Source organism: Nipponia nippon, unplaced genomic scaffold (genome assembly GCF_047370975.1).
Source record: "Nipponia nippon isolate SJK-2023a ecotype South Korea unplaced genomic scaffold, ASM4737097v1 scaffold_2, whole genome shotgun sequence".
Taxonomy (NCBI): domain Eukaryota; kingdom Metazoa; phylum Chordata; class Aves; order Pelecaniformes; family Threskiornithidae; genus Nipponia; species Nipponia nippon.
Genome location: NW_028262336.1, coordinates 39,440,201 through 39,464,572, shown reverse-complemented (window position 1 = coordinate 39,464,572; position 24,372 = coordinate 39,440,201). Strand labels below are relative to the sequence as shown.

General features: G+C 35.8%; 1 protein-coding gene across 1 annotated transcript in view; it reads right to left on the bottom strand.

Moving 5' to 3' along the window:
• CFAP47 (cilia and flagella associated protein 47) overlaps positions 1-24,372 on the bottom strand; it is a 351,597-nt gene that overhangs the window by 126,548 nt on the left and 200,677 nt on the right. The window contains exon 50 of the mRNA XM_087759023.1: positions 22,401-22,538. Coding sequence (XP_087615149.1) covers positions 22,401-22,538 — 138 coding nt within the window. The remainder of the gene's footprint in view (positions 1-22,400; positions 22,539-24,372) is intronic.

Below are 24,372 nucleotides of genomic sequence, written 5' to 3'. Positions count from 1 at the left end.
TCAAGCGTCTGTCATTAATGGTTAGGGCAAACCAGCATCTTCCATATGTTAGCTACTGCAAATTCAATCAGCAGCACCCTAAAAGAACTTACTTATTTTTAGTTTTTAGAACTTTCCTTGATTATTTTGTAAATTTATTATTTATTTTTTTTTTAATATATGGAAGCATTGGAATCATAGAAAGATGTGTACTTGCTATTACATGTAGTTACCCTGAATTTGAGGAGGGGGACACAAAACCAAAAACCAGACATATTTCTGCATCCATTCCTTAATAACAAGCCAATTTCTTCAACCAATATTTATCTACAGTAATTGTTTGTCAAAAGAAACCTCCATATTTAAACCAAAGGACTAATAAATTACAATTTACATGAAAATTAAACTTGAGCCTTCAATAAACTTTTCAGCTTAAAATTTTCACAGGTGCCCTCCAAGTCTCATTCCAGCATATATGAGATACCAAAATAATCAGTTTTTCTTCCAGAGAATTGAACATCCTTTTGTAATCCAGTCAGTCTGGTGTCTTGTCTTGCTTCTCTTTAGTGGTGCAAATAAGCTGTTCCTCCTGTGCATGAAGTCTTCATTTTATTGTGCAATTTTTAAAATTATGTAAAATACTGCTTAACAAATCAGAGTTGTAAGCTATACACTTTTAATCTTATACTTTGTATCATGTCCTGAAGAGTTATCAGTTGTGAAATCCCCTTCCTTAGACTCACAAGTTGCTTTTCTCTGCTCACTTGGATGAGAATACATTACTACCATATCAGCCACAAACAGAAATTTCTGTTCTCTCTGTCCCCTTTCCTTGTCCTTTCCTTAAAATTACTTTTCATCCTGTGTCTGCTACACCAGCTGTTAAATGTGCTGTCAAGCATCAGTGGTTGTATATTGGCTTAAAAATAGAAAAGATTCTTCTCTCCTGATTGTGATACAGCTGCCTATCGTTCAGCTGAATTTATACATCACTGACGATGAAGGAAGATTTGCCTTGGTCTCCTGAAAACTGTAGACTTCTAGGATGTTTTTTTTTTTTTGGGGGGGGGGGGGGTAGGTTGATATGGACACGATGGGGAAATTGGAATTATACTGCTAAATAAAATTAATTTATTTGAAGCACTTTATCCTAATTTTACAGACTTCTCATATTGGCATCAAAAGTATGATTATTTAAACAAAAAGCTGAATTAAAGTGATATTGTCAAATTCAATGCACGTTCTTTCCACAGCATTTTTACCTAATATTTGCAGAGCTAATATAGCAATAAAAAGAAAGAAATTAGATTCAATTCCAGCTTTAAATAAAACGTCAACAGCGCTCTTAGATCTGTCTTTAAGTGTATGTTTTTTAGCAATAACAGGCAAAGGAATAACACAGCTTGGTTTCTTGGTTCTACAAAAAACTTTCCAGGCTGGTAGTTATCTAAATTCTCTTTGAGTGGGTACACCTAATGCTGTTCTCGCAGTATATGACTGTACTTTACAGAATGTAAAATATAAATTAAAAAAAGACATTTTGTCTAGTTCCTTACAGTATGTAAATAGCTAATACTTCTCAATATGTAAAGAGCTCACCACTGCTAGCACAGGATAAATCAAAATTTAGACTTCACTCTGCTCACAGGGAAACACAACATCCATGAGCAACCAACCCCCTGTAGGGTCATCTCTGAAGGACAAGAGCTGTTGTTCATGAAAAATGATCAGTTAATAAGTATATGTCATATTTATTTAGTTTTTCCTTTTTGATTTAGAATAAAGACATTTTATATAAATTATTTGGAACAGACTAGCTATTAATCACGTGATGATTTATGTTCCTTATTTTTCAAATTTGACTGGCCTTAACAATCTAAGAATTACACTAAAAAGACCTAACATTTCTTCTGTAAACTTTTCCTGACAATTTAAGTTTCTTTACCATGTTAAATTCACAGATTTTTTTTTTCCTGTAATTTTTTTTTTACAGAATTTTAATGGATTAGTTTAGACTCACTTACCATAAACCTCAAAGTTTATTCCAGATACAAAACTAGTTATAATAATCTGTCCAAAGACATATAAACCCTTTATAATAAGGTTTTGGATACTTCTTTTAACAGTGATTGATTATTGATTCATATGACCCAGGTAAAAATTCCAATTTTTCTGTATAAGTAGACCCATCACTCCACTGAAAACTATTTATAAATTAAATCCTATTTTAACTGGCTCTAGATATCTCTCTCCACATTTAGCTTCCAAGTGTAGAAAATCTGCACCTAATTTTTGAGGAAAACTGTAAAACACTAACACATTAAGAAAATGGTGCAATCTTATTATGTTAAAAGCTCAAAATGATGCAAAAATGTAGACACTAAGATTAATTTTTACTGTGTGAGGAATAGATTATCCTTGGAAAGGCAATGCTTCTACACTTTCTTCTTCCAAGGAAGTTATTAATTTAGGGTTATCACCTTCAGGCTTGAGCTCATGAGTTTTCTCACCTAAGGGTTATGCTTTTTCAATAGATGTAATCAATATATATAGCTTTTAAAAACGCTTTTGCGTTGCATGGCAAGATAAACTTTGCTCTCAGCTTCCATTTTATGCACATGAACATATTTGAGTAACTAACATTTCAATGAATATTCATTTAATGTATTCCTTAAAACATTGCTTGAAAACATATTTGAATATTCCTCAGACATTAATCTTGTTCTTAAAGGATATGAAGTTATAATTCACTTAGAGCAGCTTTCATAAATTTAGAGTGTGCCTAAGATTTTGTATCAAACCTAGGTCATAGAGAGGGACAGTATTAAAGTGACATTGAGGTTGGAAGACTGCATTAGTTTGTCCACCTAAATTGGAGCTGATGTATGAAAGTGGTGCACTTCAAAATGCTGCAATTTAAAATGAAATTATGATGCTTTCATGTGTAAAAATGTACTTAATACTGAATTAATTCAAATTTTTCAAGTTAATATAATACATATAGGCAGGATTGGTGAAGAAGGGCATTCTACAAGATGGAAATCTACAAGCTAGAGTAGGATTCTTTTTTCTTTAGTACTTGTCCTAAACTAGGTAATGACCCTATCTCCAAAGCCTTTGCTAACTTGCGAAAATTTGGAAACAGAAATGAGAACAACTTTCTAAAATGTAAAATCAAAACCACATTTCTGCCCTTGGAATTAGCTGTGATCACCAGGAAACAAAGCTCTGGAAAAGTGTCTGATCTCTTATAAGGCAGAATCCCAGAACCTCTCTTTTTTTAATTCTGCCTTCAAAGCCGCCTTTTCAAATGAAGATCACCACCTTACGGTGGAAACTCAGATAACACTAGCCCATGAATGCCATTCCTTTTCCCTAAACTTTCTTCAAAACTGTAAGGTGAGGAGAGAATTTTAACACCACTGACAGCTTATTTCAAATAAATGGATGACTAATGCTGTTGACGTCTTCCATTTTTGAAGCTCAATCTTCCATGTTATTGATATCACCACAGTATGATGTCGTAACACCATTTCTCAGACACCTTTACTCCATAAAGACACTTTCTCATCTCTATCTTCCACGTACAGCTTTAAAAAAAATCATCCAGCAGATCTGCTATGTCTATGGGGTTTGGAAAAAAGAAAATATCCCTTTAACTCAGAATATTATTGATGCCCTTCATAAACCCTCAATACCTTAATATAATGATGTCACAGCTCTCCCTTCTCCGTTGCAGCTGGGTGATAAAATGTAAATATGGCAAATATGGTTATTCCCCTTCTACAGGGGCTTTTTTTTCAGTCTCCATTAGTATTGTGTTCTGCACTTACCCAGGGCATGTACCTTTCATGAAATTTAGTCTAGCCTGCTATCAACTATCTATTGGAGACACACAGACCTATCTGCTGGTACATGTTGGGCCAGAACTCAGAGTCTAATCTGGTTCACGTATTAAACTCTTTTTCTAAGGAAATCGTGGCATGGGGAGTAAACTCAGAGCATATGCCAGTATGCCATCCAGATACCAAGAACTTGCGACAGTAGTAAATATAGATATAACTAAAGATCAAAAATCGACAATAACAGAGGCAATATATTTGGTATTAGACTCCATCTCTCCTCACCTTTTTAAGCTCTGCAGGCAGCATGACATATGTGACCACAAAGTATGCAAAGCTTAAGAAAATTCCAAATGCTGAACAGAAATTCAACACGTTTTAGCACTGCAAGAGTCAAAAACTCACTGGATTGGGGGGGGGGGGGGGGGGGGGGGGGACAGAATACTCTACCATCTTAATAGTTGGAGGAATAAATTTGAAGGACTCTCACAAACTTTACCAAAGTAGGTCTGCAATGTCAATTACATTTCTTGACCCTGCCTTAGAATCATAGAATCACAGAATTGTTTGGCTTGGAAAAGACCTTTAAGATTATCAAGTCCAATCATTAACCTAGCACTGCCAAGTCCACCACTAAACCATGTCCCTAAGCACCTTAGGACACGTCTTTAAAATACTTCCAGGGATGGGGACTCAACCACTTCCCTGGGCAACCTGTTCCAGCGCCTGATAACCCTTTCAGTGTAGAAGTTTTTCCTAATACCCAACCTAAACCTGCCCTGGCGCAACCTGAGGCCGTTTCCTCTTCTCCTAGCGCATGTTACTTGGCAGAAGAGACCGATCCCCACCTCGCTACAACCTCCTTTCAGGTAGTTGTAGAGAGCAATAAGGTCTCCCCTCAGCCTCCTCTTCCCCAGGCTAAACAACCCCAGTTCCCTCAGCCATTCCTCATAAGACTTGTGCTCTAGACCCTTGACGAGCTTTGCTGCCCTTCTTTGGACACGCTCCAGCACCTCAATGTCCTTCTTGTAGTGAGGGGCCCAAAACTGAACACAGTACTCAAGGTGCGGCCTCACTGATGCTGAGTACAAGGGGACGATCACTTCCCTAGTCCTGCTGGCCACACTATTCCTGATACAAGCCAGGATGCTGTTGGCCTTCTTGGCCACCTGGGCACACTGCTGGCTCATATTCAGCCGGCCGTCGACCAACACCCCCAGGTCCTTTTCCTCCAGGCAGCTCTCCAGCCACTCTTCCCCAAGCCTGTAGCATTGCATGGGGTTGTTGTGACCCAAGGGCAGGACCCAGCACTTGGCCTGTTTGAACCTTATACAACTGGCCTCAGCCCATCGATCCACACTGTCCAGGTCCCCCTGTAGAACCTTCCCACCCTCCAGCAGATCAACACTCCTGCCCAACTTGGTATCGTCTGCAAACTTCCTGAGGGTGCACTCGATCTTCTCATCCAGATCACTGATAAAGATATTAAACGGAACTGGCCCCAATACTGAGCCTTGGGGAACACCGCTTGTGACCATCCGCCAGCTGAATTTGACTCCATTCACCACAACTCTTTGGGCCCGGCCATCCAGACAGTTTTTTACCCAGTGAAAAGTACACCCATCCAAGCCATGAGCAGCCAGTTTCTCCAGGAGAATGCTGTGGGAAACGGCGTCAAAGGCTTTACTAAAGTCCAGGTAGGCAACATCCACAGCCTTTCCCTCATCCACTAAGCGGGTCACTTTGTCATAGGAGGAGATCAGGTTAGTCAAACAGGGCCTGCCTTTCATAAACCCATGCTGACTGGGCCTGATCCCCTGGTTGTCCCATACATGCTGCTTGATGGCACTCAGGATGACCTGCTCCATAACCTTCCCTGGCACCGAGGTCAGACTGACAGGCTTATAGTTCCCCAGATCCTCCTTCTGGCCCTTCTTGTAATGAGCACCACATTTGCTAACCTCCAGTCAACTGGGACCTTCTTTAGTAAGTGTATACAGCCACACACTGAAAAGAATCCCAGACTTGCATCATAAGACACTGAATACTTGTTGAAGAGGTGGGATGAAATGGACAATTAAGAGATGAAACAATCTACTACATAAGGAATGTGTCATGAATGAGCCATTGAAAATAAACAGAGCACCTTTGGGGAGCACTGGTAGGTTTCAAGTAGGATGGTCTGTAGGCGTAGGAGTGGCCTGCACCTCAGACACATTTGTATTGCATGGCTTTCTCAAAACTCTGCCCTTACAGTATTATTTCATCTTTTACTGCCTGGTTCTATTATTCTTAGTCTAGAATATTAATGTATCACAATTAGTTAACTCAAAATCAGACCATCATCACAAGCAGAATCTTTGTGGTAATTTATGGGAAGATGATACTTTTTCAGTTACTATATAATGGCTTTAGAAGTTTGAATAGCAAGCAAGAGGAACTGGGACTTTTCATTGATTAGAATAAATTTGATATAATTGGAGGTTATATAGTGAAGTGATTTGGTTGCTTAGAATACTAACACACTTTTAAAATACTGTTTAACTTTTAATGTGAAGATAAATTACATTTGCTTTAAGAATGTTATTTGATTATTATAATTGCCTTAGTTCAAAGACCTGGCAAGGAAAGAAACTGAGGCTAAGTAGAAGAGATATTTAGGATAATCTAGTCTAAGAGCAGAATAAGCACATAATTCCAAAGAGGGAGAGAGACAAGAACAACTCAAGAAGAAAAGTAAAAAAAAAAAAACCACAAAGCAGTTGGTTGTTATGCAATGATGAAAAAACTTATGAAAACACAGAAAAACTAGTATAACCAGTATGAATTTGAAGTTCAGAAAACATGTATTGCTAAACAAATCTTTTTATTTTTATTTTCTTTTTCTTCAGAAAGATTTTTAAGGAAAGATAATGACTACAATCTTCACATGCACAAAAGCTTGTTACTAAAAGTGATCTCCCTGTCTTCCCTGATGGAAAGAGTAACAAATGGTGGGCTTTAGTACATGTGAAAAGTATCAGGAAAACTTTACAATGGTAAGGGTAGAGAAGAACTAGGACAGATTACCTAGGTCATGCAGTCTTCATTAGTGAAGAGCTTTAAAGAACATCCTAGGGCAATGGTTGTCAAAATCAACAAGAGAACAAGTTATATATACCAGGTTATACCTAACTAACATATTCACATGTTCCACCAAATGCCTCAACACACCCTCATTCACAGTTATAATCTCTAGCTCACATGGAACTAGAATTCTTGGTACTCTGTTAACAAACACAGAGCTAGGATTACAGTCCCAAGCAGATGCAACCATGATCATGCTTATGTCAGGCAGCTTCTTAACCCAATGAACACAAACAAGTTATGTACTAACCTTCCCTGCTCCTGCTTACTTCATACAACTTTTAAAATTACTCAAATTCTTAAGAATTTTTTCCAAAGATCTATTGATTTTTCTCCACTTTTCCTAACTGGCTTTACTTCTACTGACTTCTTTTTTTTTTTTTTTTTTTTTAAATCTTTTTCTACCTATGTCTTACCTTTGGAAAAATCCAAATGTAAATTTGTCTCTGGGTATTGACCTATAAGATCTCAGATAATGAACAGAAAGATTACTGCTCATTCCTATTATGCTGGCATATAAAGCTGCTAAGGGTGATCATGGAAAAAGGGGTCCTTAAATTTCCCTGTGGCTCTCTGGAGGGTTAGGAAAATCATCGGTAATATTTAAGGATGCATACAAAACCAATATAAACCATGTAATGAGGAATGGAATGGGAAAGAGAACAGAAGGGAAAGACGTCTTATGTCAGTGTAGTAGAAAAGCGACCAATACTAATTGCTTGAAGAAGTTCCAAAAAAGGATGGAGTAAAATAACCTAGTATTTTTTTTTTCTGCATCTTGGCAGAAATAGTATTCACTGGCCAGGTTTAGCATAGCACTGCATATTTTAAGAGGGTATAAACTGTGACTTATGCTAGGAAATCACTTGCCAGGTGGACAGCTTGGGTAAGCTCTGTGCCACAGGCATTTTAACAAGTCTGAAAAAGTAAAACACAGCTCAGGAGTCAGGTACACACAGTCATGGTTGATATACCCTTGGCACAGTAGGATAAGTTGTACTCAGATGACTTCCAGTCATGAAGTTCCTTAAAATGATACTCAAGTGTCTTCTGGTTCCACGTCAGGATGTATACAAAAGATATCAAATACAGATGTTTATATATATAATAATTATATTGCTCCAAAGAGAGAAAACTTAATTGGTCATAGTTTGGGGTTTTTTTCTTTTTTTTTTTTAAATAGTTGATATTGTTATACTACCTAAAATACCTTCATAAATTAAACTTTTTGGCTACTAAGAGCTCTTTAACATATAATATTTAACATCAACAAACTGCAGCCAGAAAAATTCAAATATTAAATTAGTATGATTTTAGAACTGGTAAAAATCTTTGTGGTACTGAAACAATATACCAATGTGTAATTAATGCCTTTTTGAACTTTTAGTTCATTCAAATACAAGTTATTGAATGAAAAATAAAAGCACATTAGTGAAACATAATGTCCTGTGACAGGCAGAAGGTCAAACTAGCAGTCAAAAAAAAAAAGGCAGCAGAAAAGTAGCATGTATTCTTAAATCTCAGAAGCCTGCTCGCAAACATGGCACTTATTTATTGTAAAGGCTTAGCAAATGTTTTGTTTTTAAGTCTTAGCAGCTAAGGCCTGTTAGAGTGTCTTTAACAACCCTCCAGGTGTGCTCTCTAGGTGTAATATGCTGTGGTGAAATATACTTCCAATAATTAAATGTTCTTTATTATGAAATTCCAAGTCATATTCTATTATTATCAACACGATAAATTCAAAATAAGCTTACTGAAGACAAAGTTAACCTAATTTTATACTAGTGCTGTGTCAGACAAACAAGTAACTGCTCTTATGAGTTGCTGCACATGCAAGGTATTTAAAAGCTACACTCTATTAAGCAGCACAAGTCTTTCATTTGAGAGGCAAGTGCCATTGAATCATCTGAATTATAGAAATTACCCTGGAATTTAGAAGCTACTGTAAAATCAATTTCTGTATTTCCCTAAAAGTTCTATATCTCTCAGCTTGGAATTCAGCAGCTTTAAAAAATATCAAAAAGACCCAAGAAATGGTGAGTACCACATATCCTCATTTTTAATATAGAACTTCATTAATATTCAAAGATTTTACCCCTTCTAGGTACCAGGAAACTAATTTAACATTTCCTGGAATACACGTGAATTTCCAATTGAACCTTTGACTATGACTTAACTTTGATTTTATTATACGAACCTACATGAGACTTCAGTGGGAAGACAGCTCGCTTCCAGACAGGGTTCACTTTTACATTCTCTACCATACTCTAGCAGGCTCACTGTATGAAGTTTCCTTTAAAAAACATGCTAAATCTTAAGGCTAAGAATGCCTATTTCCTAAACGAAGATAAGACAGAATTACAAAAATTATATTCATGTATCCTACAGAGTAATTCCTGACTGCCATTCATTAGAAATTTTTTTATTCTGTATTTACCAATAAAAATTAGTTTTTCCATAACACGTGGTATCATAAAAATATGAAATTAACCAAAAGCATTTTATCAACCCTAATACAGTCTTACCGTAATGTTTCATAGAAACACAGCTAGGCAAATGCAAAGGCATTAAATCTGACAAGTGTCCATTTATTTTCTTTTTCAGCATAACCCTTTTACTTTAAAAGGAACCTTTTAATCAAGTTCACTGGGATTTGGATCACTTTCCATTCCAAGCCCTGCCACAGAGTAGGCACTTGATCTCATTGTTCTCAGGCAAGGCAAAAAGGTAAAAGTACAAAGCACAAAGCAACACTACACACACAAAAAAAGCAACATTATTCTGGGATAAAAACTGTGTGTTCCCTGAAGAAGATGTTATTAAAGGGTATAATTTTCTGACCTCTTTAACATGTTTCTGCTGGGCACTTGGGTCACTTTAGGAAAACTTCTTTAGTCGTTTTAGGAAAACTGTGTTTATTTCTCTATACATCCATAAAATACAAAATTAGTTACATGAAATAGAATCTTGACCACAATGATGAAGTGGGCAGATTTTCATTAGATTTCAGCAAAACCTATTGTAGAGTCGTGTGAGCAATTTATGTTTTCAATAAAATAAGAAATGATAAAGTCAAATTCCATTAATCTTCAAGAGCTTTATGTTCATGTACTTCCACACTAAATAAAACCAACCCTTCATTAATTTCATGGATATTGTCTCCCATATTTACAGATGCTGAACTTTATCAGGTTGTTTTTACCAATTTCTCAATATATTGGTGGACAAATAAGGTGTAGATAACTGATAAATCCAGAGAGTTTAGTGAAAGCAATCCTATAATTCTTTCTAGCATTCAACAATAATTAGTATATACATCACTTACACTATGAAAGAAAAAGCGTTCTTCCTAAATAACACAAGTTTAATTTAATATCTTACCAGGAACGCTAATCATGTTTTTGTAATTAATTCTAATTGTCAAAAAAACAAAAGCCTTTGTAAAACCCCCAAAACCCCAGGAATTACTGTTATTTTACTTACAGCACTGCAACTTTTCTATGTTTGTCATTATTAGAGGCTATATTTTTAAACATGCATGAAATCTGAGTCAGAAATAACATGGACATAAGGGATCGTGATGCATTGGCAATTGAAAATGACTGGACAGCAATTTACATATGCACATTTCCCATGTTTCATACACACTATGTTACATACACACTAAGTCAGATCTTGCTAGGTTCTGTGTCCTGCACATTATTTAGTACTGCATATATCCACAACAGTGACGTACAAAACATTTATGCTAGATGCTTTTTCTTTAGCTGTATCTGTAAAACATCTGCCATGTAAAAAACATGGTTTACTGCAATTATGTGACTACTATGTGAAGCCTAAGCAAAAAGTATGATGTTTTAAAATACGCATTTTACACTTCAAAGCAATGTAATACTAATTGCCATATTGTACAGCAAGTAATACTGATTTGAATGCAATATCACATCACTTTCAAAGAGTAATAACAATGTTTATGTGTATTCTAGAAGAGGGACTTTGATATGAAAACCCATCCCAAAATCTCCAAATGGTAAAATTAATGCTTTTCAAAGTTTTTTTTCAAGGATAATTTCCAATTTCCAGTATAAATGCAAACATTAACTCTGACAAATGAACACTAATTTAAAACAAATGAACTTTGACCTGAAGATTCTAAACATATAAAACACAGGAATCCCTGTAGTACTTGCTGACATTTTTGCCTGTTCATGTCTTCACCTACCTATAGAAAAGTGAGGATCGTTTGAAAGATCCTTGAGATCAGATCTACAACATAGCACTTACAAATCATGCTTTTAATAAACCCCACTGTGACACAAAAGACATTATAAGGAGTAATAAAAAATGTTGCACAATCTCTCCATAAATTTATTGGTAGAAAATTAGGCCAACCAGTTGAAACAGAAGCATGAGAGTGAGATTTCTCTAGCCCTCATGGAAAAATATAGGTCAAAAGTTCAGTGGAACAAAATAAATATGCCTTAGTGTAAAACAGAAAAGGAAAAAGCAAGGACCTTTCAGTACAGATAAACAAGCATGTGCTCAGGACTCAAAATATCTCAAAAAAAATCTCACCTGAAAAAAACCCACTATATTTGTCAAGAGAAAAAATATTTGTGGATATGTAAGGTTACTATTGACAGTCAAACTAATATCCAGTAAAGAGTAACATGAAGTCTGACAGATGCTTCAAGGTAAAGGAAAAGGATGTGACGGTTCATTGCAAATCAGTTCAAATTTTGGATGTAAACTGAAGTGTGATATTTAATAGGCAGGTAATGATACCACAAAGTATCTTCTAAAGTATTTCCTCAGCTCACAGAAAAGCAAAATGACCACTAGCCAGATACATTCTAGTATCTGGCATCTCGTTTACCTATTGACTGATTGTTGCTGAATAATCTCTAGTATATATATACACAAACTACCTAAATATAAAATTTAACATATTTGTTGATACATGCATCCTATGCAAACTACTGTATGGTTTGAACTCACAATCAATGGCATATTAGCTATAATATATTTTAATTATTTTTTTATGCACAAGAGAAGTAAAAACTGGAGATAATAGTACTATTCAATGCTTTCTGCTAACATTATAACAGCATTCAAATTATTTTTGCGTATTTATAATACTATGATTTCATTAAGGTATATTAAGTGAACAATCACCAGAATTCATATTGTAAATTTAATTTGCGACTTCAAAACATTGTTTGTATTTTTATCTCCTCTTATGTAAAAAAGATAGGGCTCACAAATTAAAAAGACATAGAACCTCAAGTTTTGCAATACTAGCAGCAAATGAGATTTAGGACAAGAGTTAATATGGGGCAAAGTAAAAGGTTATTAATTCAGCGTACTGGTTTTGATTTTAAAACTCACTGACATTTGCTAATATCTTTGCTAAATTAACTTTCAAATTTGAAATTGCCCAAGCCAGTTGTCTTCCCTGGGTTGCTTTTCTGGAATTTTCTAGCCAAACGAATCCAGTAACAGCTACTCTAATAAAATACACAACATTTTTCTTACAGTAACGGTTTTTAGATTTTGCTGACAAGCTGTGGCACATCATTTAGAGCAGAGGATGATATTTTTTGAAGAAGTCACCTTACATATAGAAACATGGTTTTTACTCTTTCTGTGAAAATCCACTCAAATTTTGCAAAGTTTATTATCTCTGAAAATTATTTTGTTGTGCACTTATATATACAAGAGAGGTTTACCAGTGTCTGATGCTTAAACAATCTGGAAACCCAGTCTGCACCTAACATGTCCTAGCCACTCAGCTCCCATGTCAACCAGATTTCCACATGGCTACAGCAGCAGCTTTGAAAACCTGGAAGAGTTATTCTTTACAAATGAAACAACATGCATATTCAAGAACTAGCATAACTTAACAGTGATACATATGGCTTTTTCTATTTGCTAGAAAAAGTATTCCTCACTTAGTGGGTCACAGTCTTAGAGAGAGTTAACACAAATACCCCAATTAAAAAAAAAAGTGCATAATCAGCCTTTTAAAGCCTTTCAAAGCCTTTCCTCCATAAGAAACAGCATGTACAGGATTTCCTTAGTTTAAAAAATCTAGCATCCCAGATTACTTTCACTTAGAATAAGGGAAACTGCATGTAATCCAAGAGCACCACAAAATGCAGGAGTCTTCAAAAGAGATCACAGACTCATAGAATCATTTAGGTTGGAAAAGACCTTTAAGATCATCAAGTCCAACTGTAAACCTAACACTGCCAAGTCCACCATTAAACCATGTCCCTAAGCACCACATCTACACGTCTTTTAAATACCTCCAGGGATAGGGACTCAACCACTTCCCTCAGCAGCCTGTTCCAATGCCTGATAACCTTTTTGGTGAAGAAATTTTTCCTAATATCCAGTCTAAACCTGTCCTGGCACAACTTGAGGCCATTTCCTCTTGTCCTATTTCTTGTCACTTGGCAGAAGAGACTGACACCCACCTTGCTACAACCTCTTTTCAGGTAGTTGTAGAGAGCAATAATGTCTCCCCTCAGCCTGCCTTTCTCTAGACTAAACAACCCCAGTTCCCTCAAGCCGCTCCTCATAAGACTTGTGCTCTAGACCCTTCACCAGCTTCGTTGCTCTTCTCCAGACACGCTCCAGCACCTCAATGTCCTTCTTGCAGTGAGGGGCCCAAAACTGAACACAGTACTCAAGGTGCGGCCTCACTGATGCTGAGTACAGAGGGACGATCACTTCCCTACTCCTGCTGGCCACACCGTTTCTGACACAAGCCAGGATGCTATTGTCCTTCTTGGTGAGATGATACAGTCTGCTTTATATAATGACTTCTCTAGGAAGAAGAGATAAAGGACTTGTATGAGAGATGTGTTACCTTTTAAGTGGGAAAACGACATGTCAGTGGTGAGTAGCTTTTTAAAGAAGAATTTTTATTTGACCATGAATAAATAGCACCTGGCCTTTTAACTAAATTTAACCTCCAATTGCTTCTGAGAGAGAGCAAGACTCTGGATCAACCTACAGTGAACAGCAAGGACCTACAGGCAGAGAATGCAGTACAAATGAAGAAATTCTTACTTTCTTATGGAAATCAAGTGATGCTAAAGGCCAGAGACTTTGGTAGGATACCCCTCAAAAAGGCCACAAGGGCTTCTGAATTCAGATCAGCTCTCACTGTGATAATGCTAATGTCACACAGCAACTGAATATGCTCCAGGCTATGACTGCAATGGTTGAGACTTTTCTGACAACTGTTCCTACTTGATATCAGTGATAGTTCTATCCGGTACTAGTAATCAACAGAAACCAGTAACATACCCACTCTGAACCTTTTCTCATTTCTGAAATGTATATTTGAGGATGAAAGGAGCAGCAACTTGTAAACATCTGAATTTTCTGTAGGAATGTTTAATGAGTTATATTACAGAAAGGTAAACAGGGAAAACCCATACCAAAAGAACACCGTTACCTGTTGAGCTTCTTTCTACTTAATGATAAAAATCCCTTTCACAGAGAAAGTTGTACTACAAATCAGTGCCAAATACCATAAACAGAAATAAATAATGTCTTGAAAGTGCATCCAAATCTCTCAATTACACTTCTTGCACATACATACTCTCACTCTCTGACAACAATGTATAAAATGCCATCCGTCTTTTACAACAGTGGGAAACAGTAGTTCCCTAATATTTATAATTTCATAATAAGTCAAGAACAATTAGGACTCTACTGTGCCCGCAGAGAAAGCAAAGGAAATATTTTGAGAGAGACAGCATAACAAATAAATCACTGCAATGGACAAGAAATATCTATTGCCTATTCAGTAAAAATGTCAGAGTGGTCCTTTGATGGTTAGTTAGGCAAATCTACCTCATGACTGAATGTACGAGAATGCAAGAATGTCCAGTGTCTGGGATAAATTGAAAGCCAAAATTCTATATGGGCCATTTATTTTGCAGCTGATGTAGAAATAAAAGTCCTTTGCAAATTCCAGCAGCAGGCTACCCAGTGGACTAGAGGATCTGAGATATGAGAGAAATTCATCCATTAAAAAACAATGAGGTGAACTTATAATATTTTACTAACAAAACACATGACTTACACAACTAGAATTACCTAATCACAAATAGTCTTCAGGAACAACTTAGTTAGGGCTTCAAAGGCAGACAATGGCAGTAGTACGTGATGCAAACTTGTCTAGTTATGAAAGTATAGCACTATTTGTAATAGAATTATAATAATAATTCTTGTGGGGGAGCCTGATGGTAAAATGAAAAAAATAAATTAGATTGGATGGAGAAATGTGTTTTATTTTCTCCTGTTGGAAATTAATGTTCTCTGTCATCTTAAAAATATAATTTTGACTCAATCTAATGTTTTAATTGATACTTCTGAACTGCTTATTTTTCAGAAATTTGCAACAAAGAAATAAATATATGAAAACTTTGCTCTGGATTTGTGAATCTATTTATACAATAGCTTAACTGTTGGATAAAGAGCATCTCAAACACTCAAACCTAATAGCAAGGGCATTGGCTGTAAAGAAACTACTGCTCTGTTGCTAGCTCATTTACTATTTTGTTTCAAAAATTCTATTTTTTTATATCACTCTGAATGTGTTCTGTCACAGACTGCTAGTAAGGGTTTACACTTGGACCTCTCACATTAGCTGCTGAAGGACAGATTAGTACAGGAAGAAATTTCAGTGTGATTCTGCTGTGCTGTTTCAACTCGGCAAGGTGCAACTCACGCCTGTCATTTCTCAGGTGAACTTGAGAGGGACAGGCAGAAGTCCAGAGTACATCTAGCCATTTAAACTTAACAACTACACCCAATATTTTTGCTCCGCATTTTTTTTTCAGAATATTTTTTTATTAAATAGGCTACTAACTGACGAAACTCCATATATACACAAATATTTCATATCTGCCAGACATGACATAATGAATGTGTTTCTCAGTAATATAGTTTGTAGTTTATACAGACTATCAGAACAAGCAAAATGCATATCATGGACATTTTTAATTAGGTAAGAAAATTTAATCTGTTTATATGCAAATGCAATCCTACATGCTATGACATCCAAAAATATACGGAGGTACAGGTTTACAAATGGAGTGACTTATTTGTGGCTAGGGCAGATGCAACATTACTAGCCTTCTCAGCACAGCAATATTAAAACACCTGCTGCATGAAGGATGATGTAACCTAAAGTTCACTAGCAGCCTTACACTGTGAGCAATTACAGATTACTTTTGTTATTAATTTTAAATGGGCTACCATGCTTCGTTTGCACAGATTTTTAATTGCACACATACCATGCCCCACAAAATTCCATGTGGGCCATAGGTTCTTGAAGCATTGCTACATCTGAATTGTTTCAAAACAACATGTTAGTTTATTAGGGGAATCAAGCTGTTCTGAGTCTCAGAAGGACACAGAAAATGCATAAAACTTAGCAGACTGCAGTACTGCAGAAGGGCACCTATTGAGAAAGCTAACAATAACTGAACATTCTTTTTGACAAAGGAAAAAAGCATAAAACAGTCTAATCCTTAATGTTCTACATGTGCTAAACCATCCCCAAAAGCCTGTATGCACTAGCATAAATATAGCTGCAAATGCTAAAATGCTATCAAAAAAAAAAGCAAGCCCTGTTTGGCATTTTACGTGTTCAAATATGCATGCAGTTTACACGGGGATTATTTTCTTTGGATATTTCTTCTGTAACTTTTTTTTTTCCTGAAGAGGGAGACTCAGTTAAAACAAACTAATCTGAAGGTGGAGCACAATATGCTTGAATATACAGTGTGCAGATCAGACCGAAAAATAGCTTAACTACACAATTAAAATTTATGAGGTAGATAACTCAAAATTATTTTTAAGAATATTCCTGCTAGAAAGGCAGTAATTCAAGAAATATATGTGCATGTGAGATATATCATTACTTATTAATGATATATCATTAATTAATGATATATCATTAATTAATTATTATTAATCATGTTACTGCATTAATACTGAATAAATCCTAACATTTACCATTCTATACTCAGTTCTTATGAACTTTTAAAAATATTATCATGAATAAATGCAAAGTCTTATTTTAAATTGTCACCATCTTGAGTACTGTTTTTCTCTTAATCACCTTTAACAGTTGCTAGAACAAAGAAATTATTTCATTATCTTCCTTATGTGAATACCCCGGTGTGCTACCACAGATGTTCAGCTCTCAGGGACTGATTTCAAGCCTGAAAGTCCGGGAGGACCACATGTGCAAGTATCATTACCTTTCAAAGGCATCAGTTCCTCAATGAACCCGCTCGGAAGCAGTTGTTTTTAAAGACAACAGGAAAGATACTTAACTGTCAGAGACATAGCATGAGAACTACAATGACAACTTCGACTAGAAAACGTCACCTGTCATTGAAGGCCTGGTTGAAGGATAAATTAGCTTTTAAAAGAGAATTAAAACAGGCTTTGCCAAAATGAATGCCTGGCCTAACCACTTTGACTATGCTTTTTTATCATGGCATATTCACAAGTAGTGTATCTTTTTGATGTTATGCCTTTCAAGCACAAAGAAATTCAAAAACTTGGCAATGGCATAAAAATGTAAATGCATTCCATAAGACGAACACAATGGGAAGTCTAATCTTTTGATAAAGGCAGTGCTTAGGGCAGCCAGAATAAGACAACAGCACATGCAAAATTCCACTGTGTTATACAAACAAACATTCTGCATCTGTAGTGCTCAGCTCTGTGAGACATCACCACTGGCAGGAACATTACAAGCTGTTGCTTAAGTGCCAGCTCTGTGCCGAGGCTTGCTGCTGGAGAGCGAGCGAGGGCTTCTGGAAGAGGAGGGGGGGCGTTGCAGCTGCAGCGCAAGTCTTAGGCATTGCAGCAAATGCACCAACTTCACACTCTTGACCCTTCTTTACAGGGGAGCTGTTGGATCAGATTCCTGAGGACAGCTGAGCTAGTCTAGCAGAAGCTGAGCCAAGCATCCTCCCTATTGCCCCCATGCTGCACAGCAAAGAGCGCAACACAGGGGCAATTGTCCAAGGACCGTTCAGTTTAAGAAGTCACCATGGACTCCATAATAGAGTAGAAAAATTTCCTCTACTTTGAGAGGAATATTGGACAAGTGCAGGAGGCTTCACAGCATTTAGTCAGACTATGAAAAAAATATCTCTTAATGGCTAATATTTATTTATGATTTTAGCACTTTAGTATATAGGAATATCTAAAGATAAATCTTACATGAAAGACCAGCTGCATCCCACTTTCAGTCTTAGCAACCACTTAGCCTGGTTTTACTTTTGGCTCCCATGAGAAAAAAACCCTAGGACCTCTTCTCTTGAAAGACAGAAATATGCCTTGGAAAGAACTAAAAATCCATGTCAGTTTAGAAAGGGGCAAGCCCCTGTCACTACATCTGTGCTGAAGACATTTTTCTGTTTGGGTTTTGGTTTGTGTTCTTTTTTTTCCCCTGGTAAAAGGCAGCATAAAAAGGATTTGTCATAAGGATCGCCGTATCAATGGTTTTCACGGCAAGCACTCAATGTGCTTTTTCTTAACTACATCTGAAGGAGAAAAATATCACGAACAAATTTCAGAATCTTTAGCTTTTTGGAAGAGCATAATGAGTGATTTTGGTAGAAGTTATGAAAAGAATATAGGAAAACTATACTAGAAATTATCACCTTTATGATGTATGTTTAAAAGGAATAATTTTCACTGAGTGACAGCAAGACAAAAATGTTTGGTGTACATGCGTTTATCATTAGAGATTTTTTTTATAACCTTATTCAACTATGGACAACCTCACACTTGTTTTGACCTCTACAGATTCAAGTCTGTATATTAATTTTCTCTACATCAGAAGTCCACTATTTTCTGTTACCCCAGATCAGTAACAGTAGCCCTGGGGATTCTCAGCCCTGAGATGCACTTCTTCAGTGTATGATGCCTCTGGTCAAATGCAAGTGGTTTGCATTCTAGTAGTGGTATGCACCTTGCAATTAAGAAATCCTAAATCTCGGAAATATCCATCACTCATTCTACTCTGAAAAGCCATAGAATAATTAATTTTTGTGAAAAACTGCAGTAACAATATAGGTGTAAAAGAAAACTCTGTAGGATAAAGCTAAGACTTTGTTAGTTCCTCTTTGAAGTGAGCTCAGAAAAAGACTACTACTATCGTATAAGTTAGACCACACCTTGTTACATTCCATCTCTAGCCAGCAGATAATTTCCACAGTTGTAAAAGTTATAGATGTCTAGTATAAATGAATGGTTGTGATGGAAGATAGTGTTTTCTGAAATAACTAGAAGTAGTTGGTTGATTTAAAGGTGAGATGGAAGCTTGCTGTTCCTAGGATATGGGCATTATAAGGGTATATCTCTGTACTGAAAAAAAAAAAATCCTATTATTAAGCGGTACTGTATTAGGGAAGAGTCATTTCATGTCCTACTTTAAGTCCACTTTAGAATGCAATCCTAATGATGCCCTAAACATTGCTAGCAGTCATGAAACTTGAGTTAGTACAATTTACTAGAAGCATGTATGTTACAGTAAGACAAAGATATAACTCTACAGTAGCACAAAAACAGCAAAAGATCATAACTGAAAGATAAGACACAGTAACTTGATACAGCCATATATGAATAAGCTGTGCAGATTGCTCCAACTACCAATGGGACCCTGTGTGCTGGAGTGATTATATTCATGTAAATTAGTGTGCAATGAAAAAGGGAGCTGAGTTGGAGCTGATTACCTGGCCCCTCTCAGCAAGTTATTAGACTAATCACCCACCAACATATTTGGAAAACACATTCCAAATGCATAAGTAGATCAGACAGTCTCACATTGTTAATGGGGAACCAAAGTGAGCAAAAGGCTTATCAGTAATAATAATTGCAAATAGTGAACTTGCATTGGATTTTCTACCTAGAACAATGCCCTCAATTCACATTAGTGATAGGGACAGTATTGAGAAATCCACCCACTTAACCTTCTATTTTCTTATTTAACCTTCTATTTTCAGTTACTTTCAATTACAGCCTCTACAAGTTTCAGACTGATGATTCCTAACTTTGCAAAGCTGAAATATCTCATAAGCAGAAGTAGTTAGTTTGGAAAACAGAAACATAATTAAATTCACAAACATTTGCAGGCTTTCAGTAGAGATTTGAAGATTACCTCCAATATTTCCCTGTACTTGGCATCACTCTTGATATTTCTTTTATGATTAATTCCTCCTAACATCTTGAAATCTGTTAATTCTCATCTCTACTGCATTGTCTGCATATATCACCTTAATTTAATCTTTGTTAAAATCCTTATTCTGTAAGCTTACAATGATATGTTGCGCGAATTTTAATGTCAACCAACTTCCATGTTGTTGTACATGAAAATTCAAATAAAAAAACCTACCTGTAGGAGGAGAATGCAAGGAAACATTCTTGCACCTTGAAAACCAGTGAAAGCTACATACTGATTATTTCCTTTCTTCCTAACTGCTTTCTTAAGGCCTTTCTCCTATTTCTAGCTCTCTTCATGCCAGAATTTAAAAAAACACTACTGTGCAACATTACTAGTGTTCCCCTTAAACACATCAGACAGGAGAACTGAATCTATATTGTCCTCACAAAACTCTTTATTTCATTTTGGACTTAGTTTACATTTTTCTCCTTTGGTTTTGAAAATCCTCTATTTAATATTTCTATACTACTTCTCAACCCCCTGTTCCTCAATTTGTCAAGCATTGACTTGCCTTTTGCTTTTTTGTTATAATTTTACCACTCTTGCAACAGTCTTATCTGTATCATAAGCACTATGGGAAAATCTTAGTTCTTTGGTCACCTTATTTTCTTTTTTTATTATTTTCTGTCTTCTTTTGAAAACAGCATTTTGCCATGTCCAGCTACATCACTGTCTTCCGTTACTATTCCTTTTCTATTTTAAACTCATATTGTATTATCAACTGTTTGCACAAAATAATATTTTATAAGAAATGATTTTGTATAAGAGCTACATAATCACAGAAAACATTTTACTATGTTTTTTCAGTTTTAAATACAGCTGTTAAAAAGAAGTGGAATGCATGCAACAAAGCTAAGTACACCAGGAGTCTGAGCTGTGTAAAAAAACGTGTTTCAAAACTCACATGAAAAATTTAGCAAAAAAGAATGTGGTAACGAATCTTGTAGATTAAGTAGACAATGTATATCCGTTGATAGGGCTTCTAGCTTGTGAGTTAAAAAATGGGTTTTTTTTTCATACTCCCCAACATTAAGCTACTGGTATGACCAGGGAAAGTCACTTCACTTCTCTGAGCTTTTGTCTTCTTCCTGCCTCTGTCCTGCCTGTACAGATTGTATATTCTTGGGATCACTTCATATCAGAGATGGGATACTAATCTCTGAGTCTCTACATATTAGTAAATACAGATATTAATATAGACTATAAAAGAACAGACTTTCTGATATTCACATTGGATTAACCAAAATTATTTATTATTTATTAATTATAAAATTAGCTTATAATTACTTTTAAAACTAGATAAATTCTGTTAAAGTGAAATTAGAGTTGTAAAAAAGGTAGAGAGATCTCCAACTACAAGCTCTTCTCAATTTACTAAAAACTAAATGTTGATTAAAACAACACCTATTTCAGGTTAAAAAGAACTCTCCTTGATAACTTTCCTTGCGAGAAATATGCTTTAGCCATCTAACATAAAGCTTGATAATTTAAATACATTCCAAATCAGGTATTAAAAGCATAAAAAACACAGTTCTATAGGCAAAGTTTTACTTGCAAATGTAAAGAAGAAAAGGGAGAAATCCATTTAAAACCAGACAAAAAAAACCCACCTTTGTCTATTTGGTGTGTGCATTTGTAATCACAAAAGTATTCCTCTGGAACACTTAAAATCTCAAAAAATAATACACAAACTGTTTAGAATAAACTACAAGGTGACAATCTGAAAGTAACCAGGTATTCTGGAATTTTCTCCTCTCGATTTTACTGTAACTAACCAAAGGAGCATCTATAGTTGACAGTTACAAGAAAATTTTTCCAAAGTGGAATGAAGTGGAGTGATGTGAATTTCAGAAATGGCCTGCTTTGACATCAGCACTATTAATATTATTGGACACTTTTAAAAGAAAGCATGTAACAAATGCTGCCCCTCTCCAACAAAAAGTGACATTCGGTGACATTGTTGCAAAAAAGAGAAAAAGAAAAAACAAACTCAGCTTAAAATTTCATAAAAATGTTTCAAAAATCAGAAAAGGAGAAGTTTCATATATGCCTGGAATAAACATTTGACAATGCTGTTCACAGGCATGTGGCGTGGCATACTACATATGCGTTTAATTTAAAAAGAAATTATGATATAAGTTTATACAGACTGACATTGAGCTTATCCATAATAACAAACATACCCATGTTTTCTGCATCAACAGTTTGTGGTGTCTCTGTTGACAATTTCTGAAGGGGCTTTTCACCATCTGTCTTCTCTGGTGAGCTGTTATGTCGAGACTGCTGTTGGTCTTCATCTTCAGCAGCAAATGAAATTACACCTAGAACAAATAGATACCAGGTGTTATATTAGCCGGGGCATTAGCTTTATAAAACAGGCTGCCAGACATGTACAAGTATTTCCTCACTTCAAAACTAATAAAAAATGAAGTAGAAGTTCCAGTCCAGGTGTCAGCCATCCAATTATAATTTATGGTAATAAAAATTGCATCTTGAGTGAGTCCAAGGAAATTAACCATTTTTTGCTCCCAAAAGTGTTTTTCTACTTACCAGAACTAAAGATCAGTTATAAGAAATGAAAGCAAACACACTTTTCAAAGATTATAAAATATGGCAGACAATAACAGTATCTTTCTTTCCAGCACAATTATCTATGCATCGTCTTGACTGTTTCTGTTATTTTTTTAAATGACAGTGTCTCATTCTACTGCTGTAAGATAATAAATGTAATAGGTAAAATATTCTTGTCATACATTTTTGTATTGTAAACAAGTATTTAGGGAAGATAAAATACATAGAGATTGTAAAAATGTGATTTTTAAATTGGAGTGAAAAATCTCCCCAGTTAAAAATGCATATATTTCGGTTTGATAATACAAAACCTAATTAAAAAATCTATTATGTACATGGTTCCTTTAAACAACACTAATTTTATTCTGGAAGATTTTATATACCAGCTTTAAATAATCAGGTTTTGTTTCCTGTATTATGTGCCTCTGACTAAGAATTTTAAATCTATACAACTTCTTGGAAATACTAGATATCATTACTATTTTATCTAAATGACTGTCCCTCAATATTTCAGTACATTCTGGAGAGTTTCAAAGCTGAAATAAATTTATGTTGCAGGTTTAATTCTTGCCTCACATGTACGATGAAAAACTAATTTGAGGAGGCTTGTTTTATGATATTATACAGTAAGAAATTTTAACATTCGAGATCATTAGAATATATGTGAAATGGTCTCCCAAAGGGAACTTATGCAACTGCATCTTATTAAGGGTTTGGGAAAATTATTCATAGTGGAACTTTTTTAATTTGAAATGGAGAATTAATATAATTTTATGAGAGTCCCAGAACAATTTGATTTGAAAATACCTACATTCAATGGTATTTTTTTTTCTCCAGCTTTGAATGAGATAGATGTGTGGTAACAGATCACATGGCAGAGAGGACATGCTGTGCTCCCTGTCTAGTGAAATTTGGCATCTTACTAGCAGGAATAGCTAAAGCTAAATGGCAAGGCTCATGTGGAACCTGGAAAAGGGAGCAGCGGTGAGGGGGAGAGATGGGACCACACCGGTCACACCTGGCTCAGGAAGCTGCCATGACTTTAGCAGCCAGGAGCTGATCAAGCTTCCCATACACATACCTGTAAACACCTGTCTCATTTACAGTCCTCGAGGCTTAACATTCTTCCCTTAATCACACACTTCTGCAGAAGGCTGCATTAAACCTTCTAGTTTAATTTCATCTCAGGAGGGATCAATCTTAACAAAATAGCCTCATGGTTAGTTTTGATAATAATATTATGCTAGAAGGATATTACTCTTAACAGAAAAAAGAAAAAAAAAAGGATGCAAATAAAACACAACTAAAGTCAAATGCTACCAGGAAGTCTTAAAAAAGCAAAATTTGTTCATGATATGCTCAATGGTAGCTACACAGGTTTGATGGATGGACTGTTAAGTGGATGAGGAATTGGTTGGATGGTCACATCCAGAGGGTAGTGGTGAACGGCTCAATGTCCGTGGAGAACAGTGATGAGGCGTGTCCCTCAGGGATCCATATTGGGACCAGTACTGTTTGATGTCTTCATCAGTGACATAGACAGTGGGATTGAGTGTATCCTCAGCAAGTCTGCAGATGACACTG